Below are 17,177 nucleotides of genomic sequence, written 5' to 3' on the forward strand. Positions count from 1 at the left end.
AGTTTCAGACCATTCCATTAAAGAATCTGGTACTCTAATTAACCAAAAATTCTTAGAATGATTGACTGACCTGAGTTTCGCTGCTTGCCAAGGAGTTATTCGTAATACTGAAATTATCTTGGCAGTGCCTTCTGCAAAATTTTATTCTAATAAAGATGAATTCTTTCAATAATATTTCCCCCTGTTCACTTTAACCAGAGAGAATTAGTAATCAGTAATCCCTTTCGTCTCATTTTGTCTTTTCCACCTCCTGTTTTTAACAGCCTTTTAAATTGCTATTAACCTACTTTCCAGATATCATCTAATTTAATGGTGGGGCTGGGGATTTTTCCAAGAGGAAAATGAAGGTGTGATGCAGAAGCAAATGTGGTACTTGAATTTTACTCACAGTACAGAAAAGAGAACATGGCATATGATAATGTGTGTGCTCAAAAGGCAAATATAGATGTTAAAATTTAATAACATCTCATTAATTGAATAGCTAATAAATTAATGTATTTTTCAATGACAAAAGCTAGAATGGGCCAGATTTATGATATGATTGTCATAAGCAAGTTCACGTAAAAGCAAAACATTTCATAGACATTTTCTATGGAGGCATTTTTTGCTTAATTTAATATCTATATACAGGGTAGTCCCTAGATGAATAAATGACTGTAGATTAATGTGTCCCTGCAATTATGGGTGAGTAAAATTATATTCAAATACAAAGGAGTGGGAACTTACATTTTTAAGCCATTATGTGATTATTTTCATAAAGTTGCCAATGTTTCATAAGCTGGATACTTGTAGTGTATCTATTTCATAGGACCCAATTTTCAGATTTCCTATTCCCTTGGATATTAATCACACTATATCTCGGAGTTAGAAGATATTTTATGTGTACCTAAAGCTTAGCCAAATTTCAGGGCCTAATGTAATTTTAAAGGGACTTAATTTGCTGGATTTATCTAAGTTTGCTGATATCCCATAATAAGGTTTTCACCTGTCAATTTCCAAAAGGTTTTTGTTTTTGTTTTTGTTTTTGTTTTTTTACCTTAGCTAATCTCTCCGGGTCTCCAGGATGCCTTGGGATGACCTTCTGGAGTCTCTGAAAGCCATAGTCTATGGTGGGTTCATTTAATGCTGAAAAAGAAAAATCCTCTTTTTTAGTATGTTTCATGGCCATAAACAAAGCCTCTAATTAAGTCTTCCACTGGCAATAGAAAGGTGCTGGTATTATCTGAGAATTGACACATAATGGATACAATTAGTTAAGGATAAAGGTGACATTGGTTAATTCACATTTATAAGTCTGGAATGCATAGTAGTTTAATATCTTTGCACTAGAATGATATTTCTAAACGCCAGGATGATTACACTTATTTTATTATTTCTGCCCAAAGTGCACACAACTTAAAATTTTCTGCTCACTCTCAAATAATCAGAAATATTACACAATTAACCATATCCCAGTTTTTTATGAAGATAATAAACTACCCTTACATGTGTTTTCCTCCTTCCCCCTTCTCTTTCCCAAGTATACCTTTATCATCTATTCATTCTCCTAATTATCACTTTTTCTTATTCTCTCAAATATTTACATACATACATATACAAACCTTCTGTGAGTTTATTCTCATAAAGCCCTGTTCTTATGCATAGTACACTTTCAGAATTTGCAATTACCATTTGCTACATGAACATTCATTTGATGTCAGGCTCTACCATAGGCCGAAAGTGTCATAGAATAGGATGCACACTTGCTTTGTGTTGCAGAAGACAGTGCTGGACACATAGGAGGTGCTTAGTGCTTAACGTCAGTAATTGTAAAATGAGGGAGGGAGGGCATGAATGAACGACTTAACTTAGCATTTCTACTGTTCTGAAGAGTTTTTGGAGTTGAGCCCCTTCTCCTTTCACCTTCCTCTCTTCCTCGACTTCTTTTTTTTTTTTTTAAGATTTTATTTATTTTTATTTGAGACAGAGATAGTGAGAGAGAGCACATGAGCAGGGGGGAGAGGGGAAGCAGGCTCCCCACTGAGCAGGGAGCCCGACTCAGGGCTCGATCCCAGGACTCTGGGATCTGAAGGCAGTCCCCCAACCGATTGAGCCACCCAGGTGCCCCTCTTCCTCGACTTCTTAAAAGTCTGTTGTTTAAATTTTATAGTTTCAAAGTTAATGCATAATCAAAGTAAAAGATGCAAAAGATAAAATAATAACCACCTGCATTCCCATTAGGCAGCAGTAAACACAGGAGGGTGTACTTCCTTTTTAATTTTCCTTTTTGCACATATGTTTTGTGAATATTTGTTGCTGTTATTCTAAGTATCAAAGCAACACCTTTTGTTTTAAAAGAATTATAAAAAAATTTAAATGTGGAAGTAAAAATACAATCATCCATAAGTTCACCATTTCAGAGATGATCTGAGTTAACATTTTTGCTTATATCTTTTCAGATTTAAACACATGCACATACTTAAAATAATTCAGAGACATCCTATTCACACCATTACATAACCTACTTTTTATCAATTTAACAATATATCAAATTTTCCCCAGGTTATTAATTATTCTTTTATAACGTTATTTAAAATTCCTGAATATTTTTCCATGACATGGTCTATAATTTATTTAAATGGCTTCTTAATGTTTGGCATTTAACATGATCCTTAATTTCTCACTATTATAAAAATCAGAGCAATAATTATCCACCATGTATAGCCTTAATGATTTCAATTGGAAAACTCCAAGAATCAGAATTACTGGACCAAAAACTGTATTTAAGGACTAATACACATCACGTTGAACACTTCTCAGAAGAATGTACAAATTCATACTCCCTCCAGCAATGCATGTGGTCACTTCTATTTGGTTATTAATCAGTGAGATTGAAGAGCTTCTTATACTAGCTGATCATTTTAATTTTTTCTTTTATGAACTACTCATTGATACTTTCTGCATTCCTCTATTAGGGGTTAGTCATTTTCTTTTTTTTTGTAAAAACACTTTACATATTCATATTTTTAATGCTCTGGCACCATGTTACAATATCATATCCTAACATGTCCTTAGCTATTATATGTAGAAAGACCATCCCAATTCCATAGTAAGTACACATGTGTGCGCGCGCGCGTGTACGCACACACACATACACACACAATATGTGTGTGTATTTGCATATACACATACCAACATATATGAATTCCTCTCCTTTAGCTCTACCAGTAAAATGTGTACTGCTTATCATCTAGGTAATAAGTTTTTTATTTTTTATTTTGTTTTTTGCCATGTTTTTATCATCTTCATGTTTTACCATCTTTCTTGTAAATATGATTACTCCCTCATCACATTTTCTAAAAGTTTTACTAGTGCCTAGAAACCCTTTTGGTTTTTATATGTCTGTTCAGGCAGCTTGTGAGGGGAGTGGGTGGCTGAATATGGCAGAGTCGTTAAGAGAATCAGTTTTAGAGTCAAATAGATCTTGGGTTTGAATTCCAGCTCCACTATTAATTTCTCTAAGCTTATGTTTAAGATCCATTTCATGGGTCTGCTGTAAAAATTAAAAGGAACCACTTATAGAATGCCCCCAACATAGTTCTTGGCACAGAAAAGTTCTTAACCAATGGTAGCTATCTGTTATTTTGTAACCAACCCCCTGACAGATGTCATTAATTATTTCTGTTCATTCTTAGGATCATACGTTCACAGCATCTATGTATTTTATCTGTATATTAATTCCAATTAGTTCTTTTTTTTTCTTTTCAAAGATTTTATTTATTTATTTGATAGACAGAGATCACAAGTAGGCAGAGAGGCAGACAGAGAGAGAAGAGGAGGAAGCAGGCTCCCTGCTGAGCAGAGAGCCCCATGTGGGGCTCGATCCCAAGACCCCAAGACCATGACCTGAGCCGAAGGCAGAGGCTCAACCCTCTGAGCCACCCAGGCACCCCCAATTAGTTCTTTAATCCCACTCTTGTGTTGGCTAAAATGTCCCCCACTGTCTAAAAATGAGGATGATGGTGGATATCCTTGCTTGTTTTTCTCTGAATGGGAATGACGCTAACATTTTATCATCATTATCTCTTGGCTAAAAGTTTGAAAGAACCCTGTGAAATTTCTCTTGTCAAAGTCAGCAAAAACATTTTAGTCAAACCAAGAGGAAATTTTCCATTTTTTTTTTTTAAAGATCTATTTATTTGAGGCAGGGGGAATAGCGAAGAGCAGAGGGAGAGGGAGAGAGAGACAATCCCAAGCAGACTCTATTGAGTGTGGGGCCTGATTTGGGGTTCTATCCCATGACCCTGAGCTGAAACCAAGAGTCAGTCACTTATCCAATGGAATCACCCAGGTGCCCCAGAAATTTTCCATTCTTATCATAAATGTGAATTATGACACTGAAAATCTCTCCTGCTGGAAATGTATCCACCCATCATCTTTCCTAAATGTGCACTGCCCTGTTTCACACCTACCTCCCTGGCCACGCATCCCAGTCCACACTGAGGGCCGCTCGTCCTCCATCTTACAAACACTGCTGCTCCTCACACCTATTTGCCAAGCCACTCTTCTCTCTGGTTATATGTTCTCCCTCATCAACCTCATCAGTGCCCCTATGATTTCCATGTCAAACTACATGTTAACTGTCACAAATCTTCATCTCTAATCCAGATAGCTTGCTTGAGATTCTGCCTTATCTTTCCAAGTATTGGCTGGAAATTTCCCCCGGGATGGCCCATAGACTCCTCCTACCCAAGATACCCCAAGCTCACCCGACTTTGAGTGAATAGCCATTATCCATCAGATTGCCAATCAGAAACCTTAGGGTCATTCCTTATTTCTTAATATCATTTGTATTTTTCTAGAAAACTCACATACTTCAACAATATTTTAAATGTTCTAGCACAGATTCTACACAGATATCTAAAATTTCTAATCTACTTGTGGTTTTCCCCCTCCAAACCCTGTTTTTTGCAACTTTCTAAGTAATCATATTTCTAATTTTATCTTCCTTTTGTTCTGAAGAGAATATCCCCAAATTTTGAGATGCCTGGGTATTAGTTAGTTAGCTATTCTAGTTCATTGCATTGGATTCAAAAAGGTGTCCTTCCTAATATCTGTCTTTTGGAATTTATGTTTTTTATATATTAGTACAAATGAATTTTTTCTGTGTTCCATGGGTAATGCTTTAAATGCATTATGTAATGTATCTCTTTGACCCTATTATTTAACATATTGCTATTGCTACTCTAAATTTACCCTTCCACATTCTCTTTGTATCTTTGTATCTCTGTATCTTTGTATCTTTCTGATAGTTTTTTTAAATTTTTTTAAAGATTTTATTTATTTATTTGACAGAGATACAAGTAGGCAGAGAGGCAGGCAGAGAGAAATGGAAGCAGGCTCTCCGTGGAGCAGAGAGCCCTATGTGGGGCTTGATCCCAGGGTCCTGGGATCATGACCTGAGCCGAAGGCAGAGGCTTTAACCCACTGAGCCACCCAGGTGCCCCCTGATAGTTTTTTAGTGAATATATTTTTCTCTAGTAAGGGGAAAGATACACATCCTACTTTAATTGAAAGTAGTACTTTCAGATTTTTCTAAAAATATTTCTAATTGTTTGAGTCTGATAAGCCCCTCCATATATAAGGAATTCTGCCCACCTTTCATTTCTGTACCTCACACTTTCCACTTTTACATTTTGGTCAGTCACTTTCTTCAGCTAATATTACTATCTTTAGATCTTCTATGATCTGTATCTTTTAGACTAATTTTCACATTTACATTAAGCTTTGCCATTACATTCACGATAATTGAGATACTCTAATTTAACTCCTTTTTCTCCTGCCCAGGAGTCCTGTGATACCATAACTTTCCCATTCTTGGGTTCTTCCCTGGTTCAGTCCTCCAGCAATCAGGTTCCATTGGTAAGAATAAGAGTTGAATCCTGTGCATACCCTTGAAATAAGAGAGTATCTTTGTCTTCCTCCCATGTAAATGACAGTGTCACTGCATGCAGCATTGTTAGGAATACTCTTTCTATTCAAAATCGAATTTCTGCCTGTGTTCTCATTCTTACCCTGTGAGGTGAGGACAGAGGAGGCCTCGCGGGGAATAAGAGTCCAGCTTTCACACATGCTCCCACACAACTCTGTCCGCTCCCACCAGCACGACAGCACAGAATTTCTGGAATATTGATGACACCAGCCTAGCTTCAACCATGAATACTAGATTTCCCTTTTTTGTTGTTGTTTTGTTTTCTTGAAAATATCCTCTGATATATTCTGGGACTGGGGGCAGATTAAACACTTGGACTCCAATTACCATTTTACCCAGGAACACATGTAAAAATAGCTGCATGTATAATTGGAATCATTCTGTAAACTTTTTTTTTTTCCCACTTAGCATTATAACGTCAGCAGGTTCTGAAGTTTTTTTTTTTTTTAATAACAGTATTTTCCACTGCTATAATATTCAATAATGAAAATTGTTATTGCTGTTCTTAGAATTTACCAGAGGCTTGCTATAGTACGGGCACTGTGCTAAGCCTTTTACATATGTTAGCTCATTTAACCCTCATTACAATCCCACAATTTGGGTTTTATCTCCATTTTCAATGCAGTTGCAGGCAGTAAAGGTGGAATTTGTACCCTGGTTTCTCTAACTCCAAGGCCTATGCTTTAACTTTTTCTGCTGAATTAGAGATGTTGTTCCAAGCCCTATCCATGTATGCCAATGGCTTCCTGGGCCAAAGGCTACCCCTCTGCTCTGAGCTGGTGAGGAGCAGAGAAGAGTGTTGTAAACTGGCCATGCCATCTTCTCCTTCCACTCACCCCCCTGCAGCCACCCATCCCTCCCCATGCTTCCTCTTCGGCTTCTAGCAAAGAGCAGCAGATCTGGAAAGTTCAGCCCTGCCGGGTTGCCTGACTTCTCAGTCACGGAGTATGGGAGAAGGGCCCCATTTGGTATCAATCAGCAAACAGAAACAACTGCTCAGTGCTGCATGGCGAGCAGACCTAGTGACAAAACGCTCTAAATCAATCATTGCCTCGTCTTTTTTCAAATAGGCACTATTTCGTTATCTAGGGTACCGATTTTCTTACATGGAGAAAATGGAAATGATAGATATGGGTGTGCTCACAATATGTTGGCTATAAGGTAAGGGACTATCCCCTGAGGCAGACTATCTAACCCCTCCAAGGCCCCTGTGGTCTCCACTACTGTCCTTGTCCTTTCTTCCCATTTGCACAACTACTCCCCCAAGCAAGCTCTCACTCCCTCTTGCTAGAGCTCCAGGGGTCTCCCCATGACCACCACTAATCTCATTATCCCTTGTCCTTCCTGCAGCTTGCAGATGAATTCTCTAAAGCCAGGCTTTAATCAGCACAGGGAGGTGGGATGTAGATGGCGCTTTCTCTTTCACAGAATTGACCCCACATTTGTACCCACTGTTGTTCCCATTAAATAGGAAACTGCTGGGACACATGGGTAATGTCTGGTTTATCTTGCCTGCCCTCCCATTCTCAGTCCCAACCCAAATCCGAAATAGCAGACTACCTTGACCACACTGGGTTAGCAACTCGTGTTTTAAAATGAGTAAGTAGACTAGGCATACTCATCTATTTCTGATGTTGAGTGTTTTTTGGAAGCCCCCGCCAGACTTCATAGCACAAACGGTGGGATGGGAAGTGCACCCCCGATGAGAGGACAATGGTAAAAACAAGCTGTCATCTATACAGACAGGAAAAAAAAAAATCTCATGTGTGTGCACACACGATTTCATTTAATCATGTGCTCTCTTGAAATACAAACCGTGAAGTCAAAACCATTTAGTCAATACCAAACCATAAGAAGGAAAGTCAGTCAATTCTTATAGTTTTCAGCCTTCAAAACATGGAGATGAGGTTGGACAACTTTGACTTTGGTTCCAAACTGACTTCCCAACTGGCCAGTTGCCTTTTGCATCCTACATATTTCAGCCTCATGTTGAATCCCAGTTTCATTCCGTCCACCCCCGCCCCCAACCTCCCTGGGTGTTCTCTGATATTTCAGGCCTGGTGTGAGCCAAGCAAACCTCAATTAGCTAATGAGGTGCCCAAGACCAGCACCAAGACTGCCTCTAAGGGCCGACCAGATCATTAACCACCATCATCAGTGTGAACTTACAACCTCTCCTACCACATGGGAGGGGGGTGGAGGGGGGGTGCTGTGACATGCTACCAAGCCCTTGGCTGACAGGGACCCAGAGAAGTGCTAGCAAGGCAAAAACAGAGTAAATTAAAAATATGCTTCGATCTATAGGCTCTATTTATCTATGTCTTTCTTTAGTAACATAACATTAAGGTAAAAGGTCATATCCCCACTGAAATATAATTTATATTTACCTTTTATTAAATAATTATGGCATGGCATGAAGTTAAATATTACAGAAGCTAATCAAGGGGGAATTCAATAGAGAAAACTCAGACATGAGAATTTCGTCTTTGCTATACATAGAATGTCTTAATCCTCCACTGGGAGTCATTCGGGTTTGCTTAAGGAGTTTAATAATACACATTTCAACTGCCACAGAATCTAAATCCCATTTGGATCAGCCTTGGAAAAACTTTCATCAATACCTTGAGATTTCATAATATTTCTCCTGAGAGCCTGGATCTTATGTGTCATTTCTCATTTTGATTGCGGGTATAATATATGAGGTTACTTACATATCTTGGACCCAGCAAATAGATATAAAGTTTAAGCAATGTGTAAAGGTTTTATTTTATAAGTAAATAGTATTTAACTAAAAATATCTACTGGGAACTACTCATTAAAAAAAAAAAAACTGGCTGGTGTTCAATATTAATTTTCCCAAGAGGCTGGTGAGATGTATAAATTCCATATGATTTTTTTTTTCCTTAAGAGGAGGCACAGAGACCAGATAATGCTTACTCTAGCTAACACCTCTACTTCTGTTTCCCAAAAATATAGGGGACACGGGCTAATATGAAAAGGGGACTCTTTGTTAGAGTTCTGGTCAACCCTGAACAAAGACAGCATTGACACTGCAGGCAGGAGGTCATTTATGTCCTTACCAATTGGAGTACTCATCACAAAAATGGCAGCATCAAAGGCTGATCAAATTCCTTTGCAAAAATTTGAGATGAGACAAATAAGATGATGGAGTGAGGGAACATCTGAGTGATCAGTTGGATGGTTGCTCTGGGATTTTGGCCTGGATTTCAGCTTTTCACACTAGTAAGTCTCTAGTTGGAGCCTAGGATCATCATGGAGTGTACGGATGGCCATCAAGAGGCCAAGAAAATTCCAGAAGTCAGAGCCTAGCCGTATGTTTGCACATATGTACATTCATCTGCAGCAAAGGATCTTCACTTTCATCAGGTATGCATAAAGCCCATGGTCCCCTGAGGACCATGTGGGTCTAGCCCACAGAACCAGAGGATCTCTCCAGTCCTAACTTGAAATCTTATCCTTTCTAATAATAAAGAAAACAATGGAAAAGGATCCTGCCTAAGAAAACTAAAATCTATATAATCTATATAATGTGACTGCCAGACAAACACCGGATCAGAAGATGGACTTTGATAAACAAGCAAAGGAGAAACCATGCGTCAGGAATGCCTCTCTGTGTGGCTCTGGTCAAAGACAGTTACTCTGGTGGCAGGCCAGGAAGGTGTAGAGCAATCTAGCATTGGGAAGAATTCAGATATACAGACTCCAGCTCTTGCCTTCATGTTACTTCTGGGACTTCTCCATTCTGCTTTCCCCCCAGGATCCACGTCTTCAAAGAGCCTCGAGTCTCCACATTGATTCCTGTGAGGTCTGCCTTCTTTGTGCTTTGATTAAGTTCCTCTGTCTCTCCCACCACTTCCTCCCAATTTCATTGTCTAATTGTCTACCTTCTTCCCTACTGCTCTTGGGTCCAACTTCAAAGTCTATGTTCAATTAGCATTTTAATGCTCTCAAGTTATATTTTTTCGCAGCATGGGATAGTCAAAGGAGATAAAACTCGTCTGGCCTGGGATCTGCTTTACATCCCACCCCTGACTGACCATTCATCACCTTCAAGGCCTGGTGGACTTTGGTTTATCTCTCTGCAGAGACAAATAGTTGGGCTAAATGGCCTCTAAGATCCCTTGTGAGCTCTTGCATTATATGATTCTAAGACAATTACCTACTTGGCACAGTGAACTTCTTCGAGAAGTGGAGATGGGTGGGGTTGAAACCACAGGCTGTTGAATTATGTTGTTGTTAACCTTTGCTACATTGAAATCTTTCCCTACATCCATTTATTTCAATGCAGCAAAAGTTCAGTGTCACCAATTAAAAAAAAAAGGACAAAGATAATATAGGAACACATTATTAAGAGGCAGCACCTACCTTTGTGGATACAGGAACAAGAACACGAAGTGAGAACCAGCAGTGCACAAGTGAAAGATTAGACGGAAGCTTTTGATATTTAATTTAAAATGAAATATTAATTTAATATTTAATTACGCTTTGGTTTCAAGAAAAACTGCAGCAGGAAGATGGATTGTTTGAAGAAGGGAGTAATATACATGGTTAAGGAGACAACTGTAAAAATTAAAGATAAATTTCAAGGGTAAATCTAAATGCCACAATGGAGCAGTTATGAATAAGCTCATGCTCTCGGTAATGTGTATTTAGAATATTATAGCTGAGAGCACCAGGCCATTAAGGGGCTGGGATGTCTCCGGTGAAACACCAGCCCCCTATATTGGGGCTTCCAATGGAGACATCATTCTTCAGACTCAGCCGGAGGATGGATCTGGATTTCACAAGAGGTGAGGGTAAAAGTGACCTCAGTAAAACTACGGGCTACCAGGAGGGCTGTTGAGTCAACCTGTTTCCAGTGTGAATGGGGAACGATTGTACTCAGGCCAGTTTTTGATGTTTGAATGGGGTATTTTTAACTCAAAATCAGATTCGTTCCTTAAATGGGATTTTTTTCAATCAGGGTAATGCTATAAGAAAAAAAGAAAGGAATGTGAAGTGGCTGGGCAATTAACATTTGCAGTCCTGCATGCACATCTGTGCACAGCAGCTTTATGCAAAGAAGACCCCACACCCCACACCGAGCCTCGGGAACAAGACTGTTCAGGGTATGATCCGGGGGTTTGTGGAAAAATCTAGGCCTCCCATTTCTCCTCCAAACTGCTGCCTGTTCCTGGTCATTTTCTAATGAACCCTTTCTCCCAAATAATAAACGGGTGTAAAAAATAAATAAATAAATAAATAACAGGGGTGTGTAATCAAACAAATTCGCTTGTGCTAAAGTAAAAGATAAGAAGTCCTCTGGGGAAGGAGGTTAGTTGACATGGATTCTTTGGTTTCTCAGTGTCTCCACTAGTTCTCATTTGTCAGCTTCTAAGGTCCACCACACACCTTGACAAGCAGCTCTTCCGTGTGCACCTGGGCTCACCTGGCCAAGTCAGCATCTCTTGCTCCTTTCTCAGGCTGCCCTGGCTTTCTTCATCACCGACAAAATCCTCATTTCTAACTAGATCCAGATATTAAGGGCACAGTGTGGTAGTCTTTCGAGAAGCCTCTTACAGAAGGGGAGACATGCAAACACATCCACACTCCATCCAACGGTGATGAGGGCAAAGCCACCTAGAACTCAACCCAGGAACTGTATGCCTCTGCCAAATGCTGACAGTAGTGAACTAGACTTGTATTTTTAAATTTTGTCCATAATGCACTTGCGTATCTATCATTTCATTTTCCCTGTAAGAGAAATACCTTCCTGTTTGTTCATTCAGAAAACCGAGATGCAGAATGGTTAAGTGACTTGCAGGAATGTTGGGGCTCAAACCAAAGCCTCTAGTCTTGGTCATGGTCTTCTACCCTGAGGCCGAGTTCTCTGTTAATAACAGAGTGGAGCTGGTACTCCTTTGCCTTCCGCAGGTTCAGTTACTCATGGACAGGAGAGTTTCTATGACTTCCAGGGAACTTGAGGCACTTCAGAAGTTCCCAGCCTATCACATAATAGAAACATCCCACTTTGCAATGTGGAGCACCAGGCAAGGCATCCTCTGAGCCCTCTCTGGGCTCACTGGCCAGGCCTGTTTCCTGTGCATTTCCTCAGAAGAACAACCAGAGAGCGAAGGCCATTGGCGTTTGCAGGTAAAACTACTGGGTGAAGTCAAACAGATAGGCTTTGTTTAATTTCTCCTATGAAGCTACACGGGATTGGTAAGTAGCACAGATCAGTGGTGGAGAGAGCAGCTTTGGAAGTAGACCACTAGGATTACAACTAATTTGCTGACCTCAGGCCACAGGATTCTTATCTCTAAAGTTGAGATGCTAAAAGAACCATCGCAGTGAGAAAAAGTAGTGATGACATGAGCTAATGAGACAGAGCCTGGCCCTACCTCCTCAAACAATGACAGGTGGGACTACTGAATTACTATCATCATTTTTTTTTCTTACTAGTTCCACCTGATGACAGAACTTACAGGAGAGTTCTTAACCAACAATCAAATGTTTCAACCAGACTCTGCAAAGAGCCATAGGAATAATACTAAAAAGCTGTGGTCATCTACCCCCCACACGCTCAGTGACCTGCCATGGACACATACATCCTGGCTTTACACTGGTCTCGCGGGGTGGGGGGTATGGTGCACAGATTTTATCGTTATACACAATGGCCATTCCACCCCAAATGCATGCTCCAGACATTCTCTTCCTGCATTCTCAAAACAGCCAAGCAAACCCGCACAGCCAATAACCATGAACCCACTGGATGCCCCACCAGGATTATTTTTCTGCCCTGCTAGTTCTCTGTGGAGAAGTGTTCGAGGAAAGCAGAGGACTCTCTCTCCTCGGCGCCCAGGCTGGCATATCTACCACTTCTAGGTCTCCAAGCAGACCCTTCCCAAGGTACTATATTCTCACGTGGAACTCTCAGTGCTGAAGCAGCAAAGCCGCACTTTAGCAAACCATGGTTGGAGGAAAATAGACCTGCAAAGTCACACGTGTGAAGAAAATGTGTTGTTTTTCAGAGCCCTGATGTTGTTTATGCTGTACTTGGCAGCAACAGCCATGGGGACTGATTACTGCGTTTTGGCTAATTATACAGGTAAGTTACATTTAATAGGCTTGGGTTTATTGTGATGGTGTATCCTTGGATACAGGAACAATCAATGGTTGGACCTTGGAGCCTCCTTTCCCACCTCTTGCCTTTTGAGTCTCCTTCTAGAAAGTTCCACTTAAGAAGAAATACTGCGCTCAGCATGGGATGACTCGGTGTCTTAGGAACGGCCCCACGTGCAGAGTGCTTTACCAGCGAGAACATCTCCACAACGGCCCAATGAGCAGGACTCAGGTTTCTCAAACTCCTTTCTTTGTTTAAAATACAGATTCTTAGACCCTCCCAAAAGAATATGATTTGGTATGTCTGGAATGGAGCCAAGCATGATTCTCATACTCGGCCAAATTGGGGAAACACCTATGGGTAATAGTATAATTAGTACCAGAGCTTTACAGATGAAGAAAATGAGGCTTGGCGAGGTTAGGTGACTTGTCAAAAGGACAAACAAGTCACTGATGCTCCTGCCATCATCTGAAAGCAGGTTTTCTGGCTGAGTCTGGTGAATCCTCCTCTCGGATGCCACCCTCCCACTGGTGCTCACTCTGTCCCCACTAAAGCTCTCAAGACCTCTCAAGGTTTTCTTTTCCTCTGGAATCAAAATTATATTTTCCACCTGACCAATGGAGCAGAGTATTTTGTCTAGGCCTATGGTGGTTTCTGATACACTATCCTGCAGTTGAGCACATTCTGAGGCTCAGAATGTGTGGCTCAGGCAGGCTGGACCCCCACAAGCTCTCTGCCCATCCCCCTCGCCCCACCCCCCAGGAAAGAGAAGGCCGGGATTTCCAGGCTCCGGAAAGGTAGGCCTCAGCTCTAAGAAAAGCCCCACCTCCAGTCACCTAGGGAAGCCACTGCCTTTCCAGCTATTGGACTAAGTAAGATTCCCAATGGGTTGTAAAGTGGCTTTCCATGCCGGTTGCTTCTCCTTGAGTGGGCCAGACTAGAAATCACCAATCCATTTCCTCTAGTACCTGGGCCCCTCCCTGAGTAACATTTGCCAGGTGTCTCTACCAACCTGAGTTGCATTTGGCTCAGTAGCCTCAGGTGGAAGTTTCCAGAGGGAGTGACCAGCCTCCCAAGCCATCGTGGACAGTGTTTGTATTTTTATTTTCTTCTCTGCTTGTGAAAGAATGTATAACTTATCCCCACCCTCCTCACCCTTAACTGCCTCCCATGGTCCTTCCTTCTCCAAAGCAGTCTTCAGGAAGGAGCTTCACTGCTTCCTTGGCTGGAAATACTCTTTCTGTACCTAAAGAATCAAGTTTACCAATGTATGCTGTTTCAGTATTTCAATATGTGGGACACTAATTTTTTACACCACATTTTCTTTCATTATTAATTAATTTTTTCAGAAAATAATACATATAAGTAAGCAAAGTTTAAACAACAAATATGAATACCAACATCTAGAAGCCACCATTGCTAGTGCCTTCATATGCAGGTTTCTATATCTTGGAGATTTGGAGATTTTCATTTGTTAAAAAAGAAAATCTTTGCCAACTTAATGGGGGGGAAATGTCATCCTGTAGTTGTCTTAATTTGCATGTATTTGTTTATTGATGTGATTGGGATTTTAAAAAATGTTTACTGTTAAATTCCCTACTGAATTAACTCCTGATATTCCTTGCTAGCTTTTAATTTACATACATCTTTTTCTTTTTAATTTGTGAGATATCTAACATTCACCTCTTTATCCGCAATGCATAACTTAGTTGTTGACAAATATAGGCATAAAATAAGCTTTTACTGAACAAATGAGTGAATCTCTTTACACATAAGACAATATGTCACATGTAATGAATATGTTCTCACTTTGTCCTTTTCCTTTTGATTTAATGACCATCACCTCAAGATGCGAAAATTTTCTTTTTATATAATCATTGATTTATGTTGGATGGTTTCCTTGGGGTCAAGGTTAGCAAGGCTCCAGATTGTAATAACAATATTTTGCAAATGTGTACATTGCAATGTATACATTAAAAGGCTTAATTCAAATGTTTTAGTTTATAATATAAAATCAGTTAACTTTTTTTTTTTTTTTGGATACTTAGCTAGTTGATCTAATACCATTTGTTAAACATTCCATCTTTTCCACATTGACTGGGATGGCTTCTCACCTATACACATGCTTAGGTATTTATACCATTAATGTGTATGAGACCTGTTTATTTTTAAATGTTCTCTTCCATTGCATAACATTTCTACATGTACCTCCAAAGCCCCATATTCTTCTAATTACTCAAAATAGCTTTAAGTCTGGTAGGGCATGGCCCTCTCATTTTTCAGAATGAGGGGTCCTATTTTAACACCTTTATTTTTCCAGGTGAACTCTTATAAATTTTCCCCAAACATTTTGTTGGTACTTTGATTGGCATTGTGTTAAATTTATGCATTAATTGACATCTTTACACTATTAAATCTTCCCACCTCTCCACCAGCTGGAAGTATTTTGTCCTTCCTCTGAACTCCCTTAGCAATTTATACCTTTTTAAAAATTACTTTCTACCCTATACCCACCCAATTTTTCAAACCTGAAACCTGAGAGGCATCTCCTCCCCTTCCTCCCCCAACCTTCACCCCATCCAATCAATCATCAAGTGCTACCAATGCAACCTCCTAGATTCCATCCCCTTCTGCCTGTCCCCACTACTGGTATTCTAGTCCAAGATGCCATCATTTCTGGCTGAGGACACCAAACTGGCCTCTGACTGACCTCCTTGAATCCACCCTGGCTTCCAAGGCCATTCTCTATAATTCAACCAGAATGACCTTTTAAAAGGCAAATCTGATCATTGCACTCCCCAGCTTTAAAATATTCCATTAGCCCCCACGGCTCTTAGGGTAGAGCCAAACAAGCAGGTCCCAACCCTCCCTTCCAGCTTGAGACCAACTGTTCCTTAACTATTTTTCTTCTGCCCTGTTCATAGTAGCCATCATATATATCCCATGTCCTTTCTTACCCCAGGGCCTTTGCACATTCTGTCTCTTGTGTTTGCACTATTCTTAGCCTTCCCCATTATCTTAGTTTAAGAAGGTTCAATTTCCCAGGTGTATATTCCCGGCATCTTGTACAACTTCATTTTAGTACTCATCACATTTGTAATTACTTGTTCAAGTTTCCATGGTAATAACTCTAATAGTAGAAGTTTCCATGCTGGTTACCCTGATAGTAATCATAAGAATATTTTTAATAATAAATACCCTTGAATAGTAAGATCCAGTCATTGTCTATCCCAAGTACTTACATGAAGAGGTGCTCTAGACTTGGCTTCTGCCAGCTTGTGACAGCAGGTTGTTAATAGTTCAGAAATTTTGTGAGCAAGCTCATGTCATACTGGTAACTTGAAATCAGCCATAGTCAGAGTATTTGCACCGTAGAAATCAGCAAATACCACCAATCCTCCCACTTCCTCCCCACCGCTTTTCCCTGGAGAGCCAAACACCACTGTTGGTATGCACAATATTATTTAGTCTCACCACAGTTCTGTGAGATAGATGGCTCATTTTATAGATGGGGAAACTAAGAAGTTAAGTCACTTACACGAGATTTAAGACCTAGAGGCATCCAAGAAGCCCAAACCTTGAGCCTAAGTAGTTCATCTTTACATCACTATACCATAATGAAGAAAGGATCCTGCTGGTCTGACTCATCTACAGTGTTCCCAGCACACAGCACAGAGCTGAGCATGGTGAGTGGGCTCAGCTGACATTTGCTTCATGAATAAGTCAATAAAATTTCAGCACATCAGGAAAACAGAGCTATTTGCTGACAATAATTACTAAATAAGAGATACCAGGCAGGATGGCTAAAGACCTGAGTCCTTGTTCTAATTCCACCTTGATTTCAATGGACAATTGTGAACAAGTTGCTTCTGCCTGGGTCTTAGTTCTCCCATCTGCAAAAGAGGGAGTTTGATCAGGTGATCTCCAATGTCTCACCATCTCTATAATTCTTTGAATTTACAAGTAGCATAATATCTATTATTTTCATGGTTAATGGAAAAAAGTGGACTCCCCTTTCAGCAGACACTTTGTTTCTACAAACTGTGGATCATGGCCTCCTCTGTTGTGTGTGGCAAATTCCCA

The 17,177-nt window shown here is 40.1% G+C and overlaps 1 protein-coding gene across 2 annotated transcripts in view; it reads right to left on the minus strand.

Annotated features, from left to right (window-relative positions):
• The window catches only part of EBF2 (EBF transcription factor 2), a 191,464-nt gene that overhangs the window by 18,959 nt on the left and 155,328 nt on the right, over positions 1-17,177 (minus strand). For both annotated transcript variants that reach the window (XM_047717385.1, XM_047717386.1), the window contains exon 11: positions 1,037-1,125. In XM_047717385.1, the coding sequence (XP_047573341.1) occupies positions 1,037-1,125 (89 nt within the window). The remainder of the gene's footprint in view (positions 1-1,036; positions 1,126-17,177) is intronic.

This window comes from Lutra lutra, chromosome 2, assembly GCF_902655055.1.
Source record: "Lutra lutra chromosome 2, mLutLut1.2, whole genome shotgun sequence".
Lineage (NCBI taxonomy): Eukaryota > Metazoa > Chordata > Mammalia > Carnivora > Mustelidae > Lutra > Lutra lutra.